This window comes from Podarcis bocagei, assembly GCF_964188305.1.
Source record: "Podarcis bocagei genome assembly, chromosome: 9".
In the NCBI taxonomy this organism is placed as follows: Eukaryota; Metazoa; Chordata; class Lepidosauria; order Squamata; family Lacertidae; genus Podarcis; species Podarcis bocagei.
This window is the reverse complement of record NC_138134.1, coordinates 64,502,657-64,517,877: the sequence shown is the minus strand read 5'-3', so window position 1 is coordinate 64,517,877 and position 15,221 is coordinate 64,502,657. Positions and strand designations below refer to the sequence as shown.

Sequence of the window (15,221 nt, the reverse complement as noted above, 5' to 3'; positions counted from 1 at the left end):
AACAATCAATCTCTCTTCCCAGGGAACTCTGGGAATTGTAGTTCTGTGTGTGGGGAACAGGGGGTCTCCTAACAACTCTCAGTACCCTGGGCAAACCTCAGCTCCCAGAATACTTTGAGGGAATCCTCTTCTGCTTAAAATGGAATCATAGTGACTCATTGAAATTGGTGAACTTAAGTCTATTGGATCTGCTTGGAGTATGGCTCAGTTGGCTGTTACTTGGTTGCAATTGCTGAAGCTCCATTTTGGGCATTGTGGCAGGTGATCTTTGACGGTGAGGAGGCGGTTGATGCTGGCGGCGTCACAAAGGAGTTCTTCCTCCTGCTGCTAAAAGAGCTCCTGAATCCCATCTATGGGATGTTCACCTCCTACCCTGAATCGAACCTGCTGTGGTTTTCGGATACCGTAAGTGTGCTTGGTTTATGCACTCACAAACTGTTTGCCAGGGATCCTGCTTAGCTTGGTGCATGATGGATTTGATTTAAATCAAATCGAGTTAAATCACGATTTAAATTACTAGTCAGTAAGACTTGATTTAAACCTTTTTTTTTTTACAGAAAGACTCATTCTTGTATAATCTTAATATTTACAACCAGATGAAGGTTTCATTTTTGGAATAATAAATTTTCAGAGTAGTTTTTACAGTTATATAAAAAAATTACTGATTTGGTTATCCTATTAGAAATACACGGACAAATAATTATGAAATTATTGTGAGGTTTTATAAGTTAACATTATATTTGGACAACTTTTCTGCTGCACTTTATTGGAAGGAGAAAAAAAAATCATTTCCTTAATAACAATTTAAATAATTTATTTAACTAAAACAATAACATAGCATATGTATACATGTTTGCTAACTGATGTGCTTAATGGTTTGTTTGTTTTTTTAAAAAACAGACGAGTTTTAGCACACATGAAAAACTTAAAACAAATCCTTATTTCCTGATGAATAGCCTTTGGACTATAATGTAACTTAAACAGAAAGCTATATTTAGAAAGATTTTTCCTCCAAAAGCATTTATTTTAAAAATCTGAGTTATTTTTTTTTTTAAATCTTTTTTTTGGGGGGATTTTTTTTAAAAAAAATCTCTGATTTTTATTCACCCTGGCTTTGGTGTAGTTTGGAGACTCACAGCCCAGGGGAAGGATTTTTAGCCACTTTCCAGATCTACACCTTTCCAGCTCTTCACTGACGCTTTCCTCCTGCTAACTAGTCCTTCTCTGTGTGTGTCCAAAGTGTTTTGTAGAGCACAATTGGTTCCACCTGATTGGCATCGTCTGCGGTCTGGCCATATACAACTTCACTGTTGTGGATCTTCACTTTCCATTGGCTCTCTACAAGAAACTCTTGAATGTGAAGCCGTGCTTGGAAGACTTGAAGGAACTTTCACCCACGGAAGGAAGGTAGAAAGTATTGGAATTATGTCTTCCTGTCCACTTCGCAATTGGCCTAGATTGAATTTGGCAATGGCACTTTCATAAAATTGGGGCAGTGCTGGGGGTTGGGGATGGAAGGCAGGATGTGTCCCTGTTATGAGGGGGGGGAAGCAAACCATTGGAAGAAGGAATACAGTGGTAGCTCAGGTTAAGTACTTAATTCGTTCTGGAGATCTGTTCTTAACCTGAAACTGTTCTTAACCTGAAGCACCACTTTAGCTAATGGGGCCTCCTGCTGCCGCTGCTCCGCCGGAGCATGATTTCTGTTCTGATCCTGAAGCAAAGTTCTTAACCTGAAGCACTATTTCTTGTTTAGCGGAGTCTGTAACCTGAAGCGTATGTAACCTGAGGTACCACTGTACACCTATGTTTCCATCCTTATCCAATGAGAATATTTCGTGTTGGAGTTCTGTTGCCCCAAACCGATATCAGTGTTACTTTTGGGGATGAGAATTTTTAATTTTCATTACACCCATTAAAATAAAAAGCAAAACAAAGTCATACAAACATGATATTTACAAAACAGAAAATAATGTGTGAGGTTGAACGCATTCCTGAAACCTACCATTTTTACGTGCTATAGATAATCTATATACTTATATAATGTGAAACTGTTTGGGTGTGACTCTTTGAGTTCTTATCATATATCCATCGGTTAAGAATTCTGCATTTCACTTACAGTACTGTTTCTTTTACACTGTTTTAATGTAACTGGAAGATTCCAGTATGCAGCAGTGTTTCAATTTTTTTAAAAAATTCCTTCCAGTAGCACCTTAAAGACCAACTAAGTTAGTTCTTGGTATGAGCTTTTGTGTGCATGCACACTTCTTCAGATACACACTTTTTTTGCCACTGTTAATGAACAAATAATTCAAATTGAAACTCTTTCCTGTAACTTTTTTTGGATCTGATTGTATTTTTTGGCCCGCTTTCCCCCAATTTCATCCTAAAACTTGATACCATAAATCCTTAATAGCAGGGCAAGGAAGAGGGTGTGTCTCAGATTCAGATTTTTTCTTCTCTCCTAACGTCTTTCTGCCTTTATGTTTCCTTTACCTTATTTCTAGGAGTCTTCAACAGCTCTTAGATTACCCTGGGGATGATGTTGAAGAGACATTCTGCCTATATTTCACGGTAAGACCATCTATCTGTCTGTCTCTTGCGTTTACCGTATTTTCCCGTGTATAACATGGCCCCATATATAAGATGAGCCCTATTCTGGGGAACACCAAAATAAGAAATCAGTATTTTAAAGTGAGCTGAAAAAGATGATTGAGCTTTTTTTTAATAAGGTCGACCAAAAGGTTTTTAGCTTTTTTTTTTTTGGAAAATAGGCTAGGTTGGTTAGGCTGAGAGACAGCAACTGGCCAAGGTCACCCAGTGAGTTTGATGGCCGAGTGAGGATTTGAACCTTGGTGACTCAGGTCCTCATCCGACACTCTAACCACTACACCACGCTGTCAAAGGAACACCCATTTTTGAGGGTGTACTTCTTGGCTCAGATCCATGTTCATGAAATGGACACCACAGAGAAGGTTTAGCTGCATTTTGAAGTTCTTCCTGGTGTCGATGGAAATGGAGCTCATTTGATTTTAATCTGGATTGTGCCTCATTGGCTACAATCCAGCAGTATGCCAAGGGTGTGGAAACGTGGTCAGAGATAAACTGTACATTGCTCTCAAATTGGTAGAGCGTGGGACTCTTGATCTCAAGGTCATGAGTTCGAGTCCTGAATTGGGCAAAAGATTCTACAACTCCCATCACCCCTAGCTAGCAAGGCCAGAGCTCAGGGATGATGGGAGTTGTAGTCCAGCAACATCTGGGGACCCACAGATTGAGAACCGCTGGACTAGATGATTCCCCCATGGGCCCCTTCCCACTCTACAGTTATATGATTTAATGTCGTTTTTTATTGTATTAAGCTGTGTTGATGAGATACAGAATGAAGCAATTTTGTTGTCTTTTTCTGGGGTGGGAAAACAAACAAACAGATGTGCAGAGAAAGCTATGGAGTGGCGGAGCAGAAGAACCTCATCCCTGACGGAGACAAAATTCCAGTGCAGAAAGATAACAGGTGCATACCATCTGATGCCTAAAGATGCTCTCTGTGGTAATCTCACAAGTGGCACAACAGGGTCCTTCGTAGCGGCTGTTTTGGGATGAGCCTAACAAGAGGACTTCAGATTGGGAGGATAGAAATCTTAAGAAAATAAAAGTTGGAGGGGGGTGGGGGGTGGGAGAAGTACTGTTGTGCAGGAGCCACGAGGGACCGTGCGTGAATAATAATAATAATAATAATAAATTTTATTTATATCCCGCCCTCCCCAGCCGAAGCCGGGCTCAGGGCGGCTAACAACAATAAAACAGTACAAAAGTACAACATAAACAACATTCTAAAATCATTCATTATAAAAATTAATTAATTCAAGCCACTGGCAACCATTGGGCCAGAGCTCTGCGAAGATTGCCGAGGGAGGGAGTCAGGCTGTGCCCTGGCCAAAGGCCTGGTGGAACAGCTCTGTCTTGCAGGCCCTGCGGAAAGATGTCAAGTCCCGCAAGGCCCTGGTCTCTTGTGACAGAGCGTTCCACCAGATCGGAGCCACAGCCGAAAAAGCCCTGGCTCTAGTTGAGGCCAGCCTAACCTCTCTGAGGCCTGGGACCTTCAAGATGTTTTTATTTGAAGACCGTAGGTTTCTCTGTGGGGCATACCAGGAGAGGCGGCCCCGTAGGTACGAGGGTCCTAGGCCATATAGGGCTTTAAAGGTTAAAACCAGCACCTTAAACCTGATCCTGTACTCCACCGGGAGCCAGTGCAGCTGGTATAGCACCGGGTGAATGTGATCTCGCAGCGAAGACCTCGTAAGGAGTCTCGCTGCAGCATTCTGCACCCGCTGGAGTTTCTGGGTCAGTCTCAAGGGCAGCCCCACGTAGAGCGAGTTACAATAATCCAGTCTGGAGGTGACCGTCGCGTGGATCACAGTGGCTAGGTCAGGGCGAGAGAGGTAAGGAGCCAACTGCTTAGCTTGGCGGAGATGGAAAAATGCCGCCTTTGTTATAGCTGCAATCTGCGCCTCCATGGAAAGGGAGGTGTCGAAGATTACACCCAAACTCTTAACGGACGGTGCTAGCACTAATTGCGCCCCCGCAAGAGATGGGAGTTGCCCCCCAATCCCATATCGCCCCGTCCCAGCCACAGGACCTCTGTCTTCGAAGGATTTAGCTTCAACCGGCTCCCACGTAACCATCCAGCCACAGCTTCCAAACATCTGGTCAGTGTGTCTGGGGCCGAGTCAGGATGGCCATCCATCAACAGATAGAGTTGGGTGTCATCGGCATACTGATGACAACCCAGCCCAAAACTCCGAACAAGCTGGGCGAGGGGGCGCATAAAGATGTTGAAAAGCATCGGGGAGAGTATCGCACCCTGAGGTACTCCACACACCAAGGAGTGGCGCGATGACAATTCCCCCCCAAGCGCCACCCTCTGTCCCCGACCAGAGAGAAACGAGCGCAGCCATTGAAGGACTGTGCCCTGGATCCCCACGTCGGCAAGGCGGTGGTCCAGAAGTTCGTGATCAACCATGTCGAAAGCTGCTGATAGATCTAGAAGAATCAGCAGCCCCGACCCGCCTCGATCCAGCTGTCTACGAAGGTCATCTGTTAGGGCGACCAGAGCCGTCTCGGTCCCATGACCAGCGCGGAAGCCGGACTGGAATGGATCCAGAGCCGATGTTTCATCCAGAAACCCACCAAGCTGTTCAGCAACCGCTCTCTCAATCACCTTACCCAGGAACGGAAGATTCGAAACCGGGCGGTAATTGGATAGATCTAAAGGATCTAATGATGTTTTCTTTAAGAGCGGGCGCACCACTGCCTCCTTCAGTTCCCCTGGGAATGTCCCCGTGCCAAGGGACAAATTGATGATATCCCCCAGGAGGGCCCGCACCTCGTCTGGACACGCTCTAATCAGCCAAGACGGGCACGGGTCGAGAGGACAGGTGGTGGGCTTTCCAGCTCGGAGGAGTCTGTCCACATCGGCTGGGGATATCTGGTCGAAGTGGTCCAATACTGGACCCGAGGACAGTCGAGGGGCCTCCAGTTCCTTTATTGTATCCAAATTGGCAGGGAGGTCATGGCGGAGCGACAAGACCTTCTCCGCAAAAAAGCTCGCAAATGCCTCACAGCCGTGTGTCAATTTGTTATTTAAATTTGGCTGTCCCTCAAGGGACGTTAAAGACCTGATTATACTAAATAATTGCGCTGGGCGAGAGCTAGCGGATGCAATGGAGGCCGAGAAGTATGACTTCTTAGCAGCCTTCACCGCCATCTCGTAGGTTTTCATAAAAGCCCTATAAGATGTTCTTGAGGCTCCGTCACGGGCACCCCGCCATACTTGCTCTAGCCGTCTGAGGTCCCGCTTCATTTTCCGGAGCTCCTCGGTAAACCAGGGAGCCCGGTTTCTGCGGGGTCGCAGAGGGCGCTTAGGTGCGATCTCATCGATGGCTGCCAGGAGCTGGGCATTCCAGCCCTCAACAAGCTCAGTCAATGAGTCGCCAGGGGGAGCAAGGTCCCGCAAGGCTTGGCGGAATCTCTCAGGGTCCATCAGCCTCTGCGGGCGAGCCCAAATTGGCTCGCCACCTAAGCAGGGTGGGGGTGGAAAGTCAATCCTGGCTTTCAGAGCGTAGTGATCAGACCATGGCACCTTAATCGAAGGAGACATGATCACATCTATACCGACGCCAAAGATCAAATCCAGCGTGTGGCCTGCTTGATGTGTGGGGCCCGAAACAAACTGGGAGAGCCCTAGTGTCGCCATGGAAGACACCAGGTCCAGAGCCTGTGAGGAGGGAGTGGCATCAGCATGGATGTTGAAGTCCCCCAATACCAATAGGTTAGGGAACTCCAAGGCCCAGCCGGCCACCGCCTCCAATAGGCCTGACAGGGTGGCTGCTGGTGCGCTAGGTGGCCGGTACACCAGCCAGACAGCCAAGCTCTCCTCGGAGCCCCACACTAGGCCAACACATTCGATGCCGGGGATTGATGGCGATGGTAGAGCCCTGAAAGGACAATCTTCCCGGATTAATAATGCCACCCCTCTGGTGAAAAAAATACCAGACTGTGTTGGGGGGAAACAAAAAATGCAATAAGGTAGAAAAGGTTCTGCTATCTGCTCTTCATCCTTCCTTGTTTCCTGACATTTGGTTTGGTCCAGAGGGGGAACGCGAAACAATAAAATGGATCCAAAGTCTTTTAGATTAACACCGCATGTTTTGTTTGATAATATTTGCCATAGATTTGCATAGGCAAACATCGCCCAGAGCTTGGTTTGAGGTTTCTTTTTTTCTGGAGTCTGAAAATATGATGGAAGGAGAAGGGGAGGTTCCCCCCCCCCCAGCTGGTTCATGCAATTGACCACTATGGGAAGAGGATACTGGACTTGATGGGCCTAACTAGCCTGATCCTGCAGGCATTTGTTACGTTTTTAATTTTAAAAATCCTGTGCCGAAGTAGTGCAGATTGTACAGTGGTTTGCAGTGTAAATGCATTTTATGAAATGCGCGTGATCTTCCAAACAACTTTTGGAAGCGGTACCCCTTGCTGTCTGGGTGGACAGTGGCTTCAGCCGACAACACCCTTATCTGCCACTGTTTGCTTCTTTGTAATGACCAGTGCTGTTTCCTTGAATCCCCCAGGGAGGAATTCGTCGACGCATACGTTAATTATGTCTTTAACCTTTCGGTAGACGAGTGGTACATGGCTTTCTCCACGGGCTTCCTGAAGGTGTGTGGGGGTAAAGTTCTAGAAATGTTCCAGCCCACCGAACTGAGAGCCATGATCGTAGGGAGCAGCAACTACAACTGGAAGGAACTGGAAGAGGTAAGCAGGCACATCCTTCTGTACATTTTGCCCTTTGTGAATCTAGAACTGCTACTTGTTGTGTTCCGAAGGCAAAGGAAGGATTGGACCCTGATTAATAAAATAGATACGAGGCTTGGCCAGCAAGACTCTGGGAGGAAGTGTCAATAGCCACTCCCTCGTCCAGGCCATTTTATTAACAAAAGAACTCTTACACAGTGTTTGTAAGAACCAATCAGATTTCCCATGAGCATTTCAAAAAATCACCACGTGGGGACAAAGGTAGATCAGAGAAATCCTTTTAACTACAAAGAACTACTTTGAGCATGCATACATGTTTTAGGCTAAATAAACAGGAATCAAGGAGGAATGTATTTAGCAAACCCGGAGGTCATAAACGGGCAGTAAACAGGAAAGGAAAGACGGAAAGGAAAGTCAGGCATTTACCGCCTTCTTATAAACTCTCTTCCTGGCCCTTAAAATCTACCTAAAGATTCACAAAAGCTACATCAAAGCTACCTCCTTATCTTACGTACTGAAGATGCCTGGTGAAGCAACTGGTCTGTGTACGTGACTTGTCAGTCAAGAGAAATGGGGCAGAGATGCAGGGGCTTGGATTGATCAGAAATCATGTCAAATGGCTCAAGCCCAGCCAAAGCAATGCTTTCATTGCTGACACAGTGGCTTGCTTCATTTTTCATAATTCCTCATAGCAATCCCACCTGACCACCACACTACTGTCCTGAGCAAAACCTTAATCTTTACCTTCTGCGAATCTGTCTGGCTAGGATGTGAGACCCATCTCTCTCTTAATTACTCTCTCTTTACTGTTTTCTCCATTCCCCCCCCCTCACCTGTCCTCCAAAGTGTGCATGGTTCTCCTCCTCTCTATTTTATCCTCACAGCCACCCTGCGAGGTAGGAGAGGTTGAAATATCAACCTGTTAGCTTCCTGACTTAAGTAGGCGATGTGAACATGCACCTTCTTGTTCCTAGTCTGACACTCAGGAGAATTTTGCTGAAAGGTTCAGTTCGTTGGAGAAAGCACCAAACAGTAAACTAAACATGAAAGCAAAGCCCTCGCTCAAATGATTCTTGAAGTAAAATAATAACGAGGCTTGGTTTTGGTTGTTGTTGTTTTTTTGCAATATGCTGTGCTCACTGCATTTCAGTGTGGTTCCTCCTTTTCCACTGCCAGCCCAGTCCTGTGTGTGTTTACTTGGAAGTAAGTCCCACTGTGTCCAATAGGGCCGACTTCCTAGTGGGTATGTTTGGGATTGCAGCCTTACTGGAGCATCTGGAAAGCTGCAGAGGTCCTGTTCTTAAAAGAGCATGTTGGTGCAAAATGGTTCAACCTCCTCTCTGAGTGAACAGCTGTGTCAGGGGAATCAGCCTCCAACAGCTTTGGAATTCAATCTGCTGCATCACTAAATTATGAAGATATTTAGAACCCTCCTGGACCAAGCAAGAGAATGCGGTGTGAGCATTTTCAACCTTCTGAGTCCTTTTACAAAGTTCAAAATATATATGCCTTTGAAAGTTACTACATTGTTTGTTTATTTGAAAGCATCTCTAAACTACTTAATATTTTAAAAATCTCCATGCACGATACAAAAACACAATATCCATTAAAACAAGAATATGTCCTAAAACCAATAAAATGATATAACATCAAGTTAAACAGAAATTCAAGGGACTTGTACACATAAATCAGGGTTCTATATTAATGGGTCAGGGAAAGGCTGGACAGAAAGTTAAAAGTCCTTACAAGACGTCTGAAGCAATTGGTAGTTGCTGCTTTACACGTGGCAGAGGGAAGGACATTCCATAGAAGGGGCAACAGCATAAAATGCCCATTTGGGAGTTATTGCCCTATGATGTAAGCGTTCTGACAGGTCCATACAGGGTCTATCAGGTTTGCCATGAGTTCTTAAAACTAACCCTTTTTTACAGAGCGCAGTTTACAAAGGGGACTACTCGGCTACCCATCCAACTGTGCAAATGTTCTGGGAGATCTTTCACGAGTTTCCTCTGGAAAAGAAGAAAAAGTTTCTCTGTAAGTAATTAGTTTTGTTTCTTTAGTGCGATGGCAGTTTCCCCTTGGATTTCAAAGCAGTGATTCCGACAGTCGAAGCCAATAACTTGTTCTTGCTAGCTTAATATATACAATGGTACTTTGTGTTACGCACCGTCCCCCTTACGAATGCTGTGGGTTATGCGCTCTGCTAACCCGGACGTAGATGCCCCTTGTTGTGACCTTTGCCCCGGGATGCGAGCGGAAGCTGCGCTCCGGCGGCACGGCAGCAGCAGGAGGCGCCATTATGGAAAGCGCGCCTAATGTTACGAGCGGTACAGACCTCCGGAAAAGATTAAGTTTGCAACCGGAGGTACCACTGTATGAAACACACCTGAATGTCTTCCACCAGGTGGCAGGCTTCTCTTTACCTGTTCTCTGGCACGGTGGTGAACGGAGTGAGCTGCTGAGATTGGAACTTCCTGTCCAGATCTCAATTCTGCATTGTGGTGAAGCTTTTAATACTGGCCCTCTCTGCTTGCGGGGAATCTTCCCTTGTTCGTGGAATTTTCTCTGCAGTTGGCAATCCAAAGTGGCCAAGGAGGAGACTCAACATGTGGCTTTTGTTGAATGTGGAAAACAAGGTTTGGAGCTGCCTGTATTGGTGTTGTCACACTTAAATCTATATCCTGCTGCTTCTCCCAAAGGAGCCCATGGCAGCAAACACTTCAAATATATATTAAAAAAAACCACAGTAAAAACTCCACATATTTAAAATTTCTAAAAGAATAAAGCAGAAAACATTAGAAACAAATTTAAGGACAGATAACACCAAATAATGTGCCTGAACTGGCCCACTGAAACAGAATAGTTTTCATCGATTTCTTAACTTGTTCAGGAAGCAGAAAGAATGAGATGAGGGAAGAGTGTTGGTATTTTTAAAAGGGAATTGTTATTAGAAAAACAACAGGCCAACCAGAGAATATTAAGAAGCAAAACAGCTAGTAAGCCTGATCTTTATTAAACTGTTGCAACAGGGTGTTCACACCCCCCCCCACGCAGGAGGGAGGAGGAACCCAGAACAATGGTGCACAAGCCCTTATACTGTATAGACTTTTGAATTGCACCCTGTAGCTCAAGACCCCCCCGCCCAATACATCATACATACATCACAGAAGGGGCGGTTTACAGCAGAATCCTGTCTGGCCGGAAACCTGTTAAAGGATTTACCTGGACAGCCTGGCCATTCTTTTGTGATTATAAATACTTAATTCCTGAGTCCAGGTCACAGGCTCACCCTATTCATGCCTAAATGTGCCCTTTAAGGCAGGATTTGTGAGCACAGAGACAATGGGGAGGCTTTTCCCATTGCCATCCAAACTGCAGAGGAATATTTGAGGTCACTGCAAGAGTCAAAATGGCTTTAGGACTGTTTTCCTGTACTGTTTCAGACACATGGTTTATATATTTACCGTATTTTTCGCTCTATAACACGCACCCGACCATAACACACACATAGTTTTTAGAGGAGGAAAATCCGCAGGCATGCCACCCGTAGGCATTCCCTCCATAACACGCACAGACATTTCCCCTTACTTTTTAGGAGGAAAAAAGTGAGTGTTATGGTGCAAAAAATACGGTATGTATGTGTTTGCCCGATACATTTATGAACATTTATTTTATATCTTTTATTTATTTTATAATATTTTATATTATTTTATATCTTAGACCTTATCTCATACCAATAACTAACTTAGTTGGTCTCTAAGGTGCTACTGGAAGGAATTTTTTGTTTTATTTTGTTTCGACTATGGTAGACCAACACGGCTACCTACCTGTAACTAGAATGATAGGTGCTTGGGATGGGTGAGCTTCCACTGCCTGATCCAGGATGCCTTCAAATGCCACTTGGGAGAACAGGATGGCCTCTTCAGGGCTCTGCTGATGCTTTTATGTTTCTCCTTCCAGTGTTTCTGACCGGCAGCGACCGCATCCCCATCTACGGCATGTCGAGTTTGCGCATTGTGATCCAGTCCACCTCCAGCGGGGAGCAGTACTTGCCGGTGGCGCACACCTGCTACAACCTCCTTGACCTCCCCAAGTATAGCAGCAAAGAAATCCTGAGCACGAGACTCACTCAAGCCATCGACCACTATGAGGGCTTCAGCTTGGCCTGAGGGGAAGCCGCCCCCAACACAGACAATTCTTGTATAGAAAGGAAATACTGTCTTGTTTTTATTTTTGTAAGGGAAATGGGATAAAGATACTCCTTGAGATAGGGAGGGTGAGTGCAGGGAGGAGAGAAGGGAAGAGCATAGGATCAAGGACACCCCCCACCCCCCAGTGAAGTCTGGTCAACGTTCCTCAGGATTTTGACTTTACTACTTTTCAAAAACAAAAATCTGTTGACACGTCGTCTTTCGTCTTACTGGCTGATAGATGCCTTTTTCTTCCCTTCCTCGCCCGTCCTCTTGTTTAAAAATACCTTCAATATTTTGAGATGTCTCTTCACAGTTTGGAAATATAAAGCTGTTTGAAAGCTTTCCTTGACATACGGGTTCCTTACCACCTCTCCAAACACAGGTAATTTCTGTGGTAAAACAAGCGTGCTCCTTGGGTGTTCAACAGTACCGGGGAGCTAAGAAATGGATAATTTAACACACAGAAGATTAGTTTGTGAATGTTTGGGCAGAAATGAAGGTTTTATGAGTTGAATTTTCTAACGTATTCTGCTCCTTGTTTCCCATTGTCTACAAAAAAATGGGAGGAGGGGTAAATAATTTTACTGCCTTCTGTGTTACCAGAAGAATTTCAGGGCCTTGCATGTAGAGGGATGGGAACGAGCAATGCTCATGAAGACCTAGGTGGCCTACCTGAATTATTTGATATTTTATGCTGTTGGGTGTTTTTTAACAGCTGTGTGTGTGTGTGTTTTGAAATACAGTGATGATTCCCTGCCCCCCCCGCCATTTCAGTGATGGGATTCTCACAGCAATTCCTCCACAAAACACACCTCATGTCTCCCTTCCCACCCCCCACTGTCTCTGCACTTGGGGGTCTTTTGGAAGGTAATGTAGAAACCCTTTCCCACCTTCAGCCCAAGGGTGGGCAGCAGCCACCATCCTGCCCCATCAGGGATGGGATTTCCATGGCTCTCCAGGTATTGGATGGACTCCCATCAGCCCCAGCCAGCCTGGCCCAGTGGTCAGGGATGATGGGACCGTGAGTCCGGCAACATCTGGAGGTCCACAGGTCCCCTATTTCTGAACTGGATGTTACTATCTCTTGTCTTCTGCGGAGAAATGCAGGACCCTGACACACATTTACACTGAGAGGAGCAGTTTCTAGACCCCTTCCTCTTGACCCCCTACCCCAGAAGAACCCATACCCACCATAGATGTCATGATGAGCACTCTCCTCTCTTCCAAGGTCCATTGTTGATCTGAACTTGTGATCCTGGAGAATGGATTTATTTATATAACAAGGTGGCCTGGGTCCTGCTAAAGCTGGTTGTTTATGACCTTTCAAGTTCTGCAAGGAGTGGTGGTCACAACTCGGCTGTTATCATTGGGACTCTGTGCCAAACTTGATTTGACCTTTGACTGCTCGGCTGACATGGGCCAAGCCAGCTGGGCTGCAGGGGATGGAGGAATTTTACCCTCCACTCCCTGTTGGCAGTCCCAAGTGGTGTTGTGCCCCATAGGATGCCATGTCAAATTTGGCGTTGAATCACAGTCTTCTTGGGTTGGATTGGGGCCTCGGTATTTGTCTATCCTTTGCTTAATCGTAGCATCAAAACCGTGTTTTGCACCTTCTGATGAAAAAGCTGTGAAGGTATCAGGGGATTTTTATTTTATTTTAAGAAAAGGAATTAACACTCTGATTTGGGTAGCCAATCAGCCTCTTTCTACTACAGCGTTAAATACAGCTCTATCAGATGTTTATTTTCTATGTGTGTACATAGCCCAGTATTATGCAATAAATGTAATGTTTCCTTCAAGCGTGTTTTCACCTAAGAACAAAGGAAATTCTTGACTCCGCTTCAGAATGGTACAACTGGGTGGTTATAGAACTATGACCTATAATGATGTGCTTGAACCAGAAAGTCTCAGGATTGGACAAGGCTTGGAAGTATGAAGGAGAACCACCACAGTCACCCAGTGCTTGCAGCTATTCCTGTGCACCTACCATAGATCCAACACTTGCATGTGCAGGTAAAGGTCATTCATGGCACATAGGCCCAAGCCACATGGAGATAAACATCCCAGAAACATCCAGCTTTGGCGGGGGGGGGGGCAGTCCTGGAAACAACAAAATGGTTCAGGCCTATAGCTATTTCGATTTATGAAATCATGAAATCCACCGAACTATTCACAACCTATGGCAAAATCAGATGGCTTTATTCCCAGCTCTGTTCAAACTTTTGATAACAGAAGCAATGGGACTTGTTAACGTCCTCTCTCCTAATCATTCTTCCATCCTGTTTGGTAGTATAAGGGGAAGATAATACAGTGGTACCTCAGGTTACAGACATTTCAGGTTATAGACTCCACTAATGCAGAAATGGTACCTCGGGTTAAGAACTTTGCTTCAGGATGAGAACAGAAATTGCGCAGCAGCAGCAGCAGGAGGCCCCATTAGCTAAAGTGGTACCTCAGGTTAAGAACAGTTTCAGGTTAAGAACGGACCTCCAGAACGAATTAAGTTCTTAACCCAAGGTACCACTGTATTACTATTACTATTTTTGTTATCAGGGCTCCCCCCCCCCCCCCCGAATTCACAGGCACTCAGTTCCGGCACCTCTCAGGGTGTGCCCTATTGCCATTCTAAGAGAACAAGGGAGGCATTTGTGAGTTCAGGCACCTCTTTTTCTAGAAAAATAGAACTGATTGTTCGTTATGAAATTCGTATACCGCCCTTCATCTGAAGACTACAGGGCGATTCACAACATAAAAATACAAAATGAGAACACAAAATACATAATGAAAACAATCCACAATTAAAGTTTGTGTGAGGACCATGGACTGGATAGCTGGGGAGATTCATGTTTGTCATGAAAGGCCCTCATGTTTCTAGCTTGATGAACGGTTGGGCATGTGTTTGAAAATGGGTAAACAACCAGAAAGTGACTTCTCACATGGTTTCTGGCCATTTCCCAAAGCTGGTTTTAGTGCGACTAATCCCAGAGTTAGCGTGCAATTTGCTGGCATTAAGGGAAGTTCCAGTGTAGGTTGAACTCTGTTCCTGCTTACATTCCAGTGCTGGGAAGCAACACAATATCAGCGAAAGCAACGCCTTCTCCTGTTCCTCATAATACCCCCTCCTGATATGATTTGTAGAGCAGGACAAGCAAGGCGGGGGACTCGCTTTAGAAAGCGTTAGTTAGAAAGCAAGGGCCTTCTGGTGTTTCCCTCAATGCGAGAAGCCAAGTTACAGGGAACCAGGCAGAGGGCCTTCTCGGTAGTGGCACCCACCCTGTGGAACGCCCTCCCACCAGATGTGAAAGAGGAAAACAACTACCAGACTTTTAGAAGACATCTGAAGGCAGCCCTGTTTAGGGAAGCTTTTAATGTTTGATGTATCACAGTATTTTAATATTCTTTTGGAAGCCGCCCAGAGTGGCTGGGGAAACCCAGCCAGATGGGCGGGGTATAAATAATAAATTATTATTATTATTATTATTAGTGGCATTTGCTGTGTTATTCCAGGAAAGTTTCAATGGCACCTGAAACACAGATGTTAGTTCTAAAGCATATATATATATATATATATATATTTGCTTTCGTAGATTTTCACGGGTACAGGAATGCAGGTTTTGGTGTCTTCGGGTGTCTTCCCGTGTAAGAGGAACTCTTACACGGGAAGACACCCGAAGACACCAAAACCTGCATTCCTGTACCCGTGAAAATCTA

At 45.2% G+C, this 15,221-nt stretch overlaps 1 protein-coding gene across 4 annotated transcripts in view; it reads left to right on the top strand.

Annotated features, from left to right (window-relative positions):
• Window positions 1-13,309, top strand: part of HERC3 (HECT and RLD domain containing E3 ubiquitin protein ligase 3) — a 60,261-nt gene extending 46,952 nt beyond the window's left edge. For all 4 annotated transcript variants that reach the window (XM_081206963.1, XM_081206961.1, XM_081206964.1 and 1 more), the window contains exons 19-25: window positions 262-405; window positions 1,241-1,407; window positions 2,508-2,574; window positions 3,432-3,514; window positions 7,134-7,317; window positions 9,249-9,351; window positions 11,278-13,309. In XM_081206963.1, coding sequence (XP_081063089.1) covers window positions 262-405; window positions 1,241-1,407; window positions 2,508-2,574; window positions 3,432-3,514; window positions 7,134-7,317; window positions 9,249-9,351; window positions 11,278-11,486 — 957 coding nt within the window. In that variant the 3' untranslated portion in view covers window positions 11,487-13,309. The remainder of the gene's footprint in view (window positions 1-261; window positions 406-1,240; window positions 1,408-2,507; window positions 2,575-3,431; window positions 3,515-7,133; window positions 7,318-9,248; window positions 9,352-11,277) is intronic.
• Window positions 13,310-15,221: the final 1,912 nt, after the last annotated feature.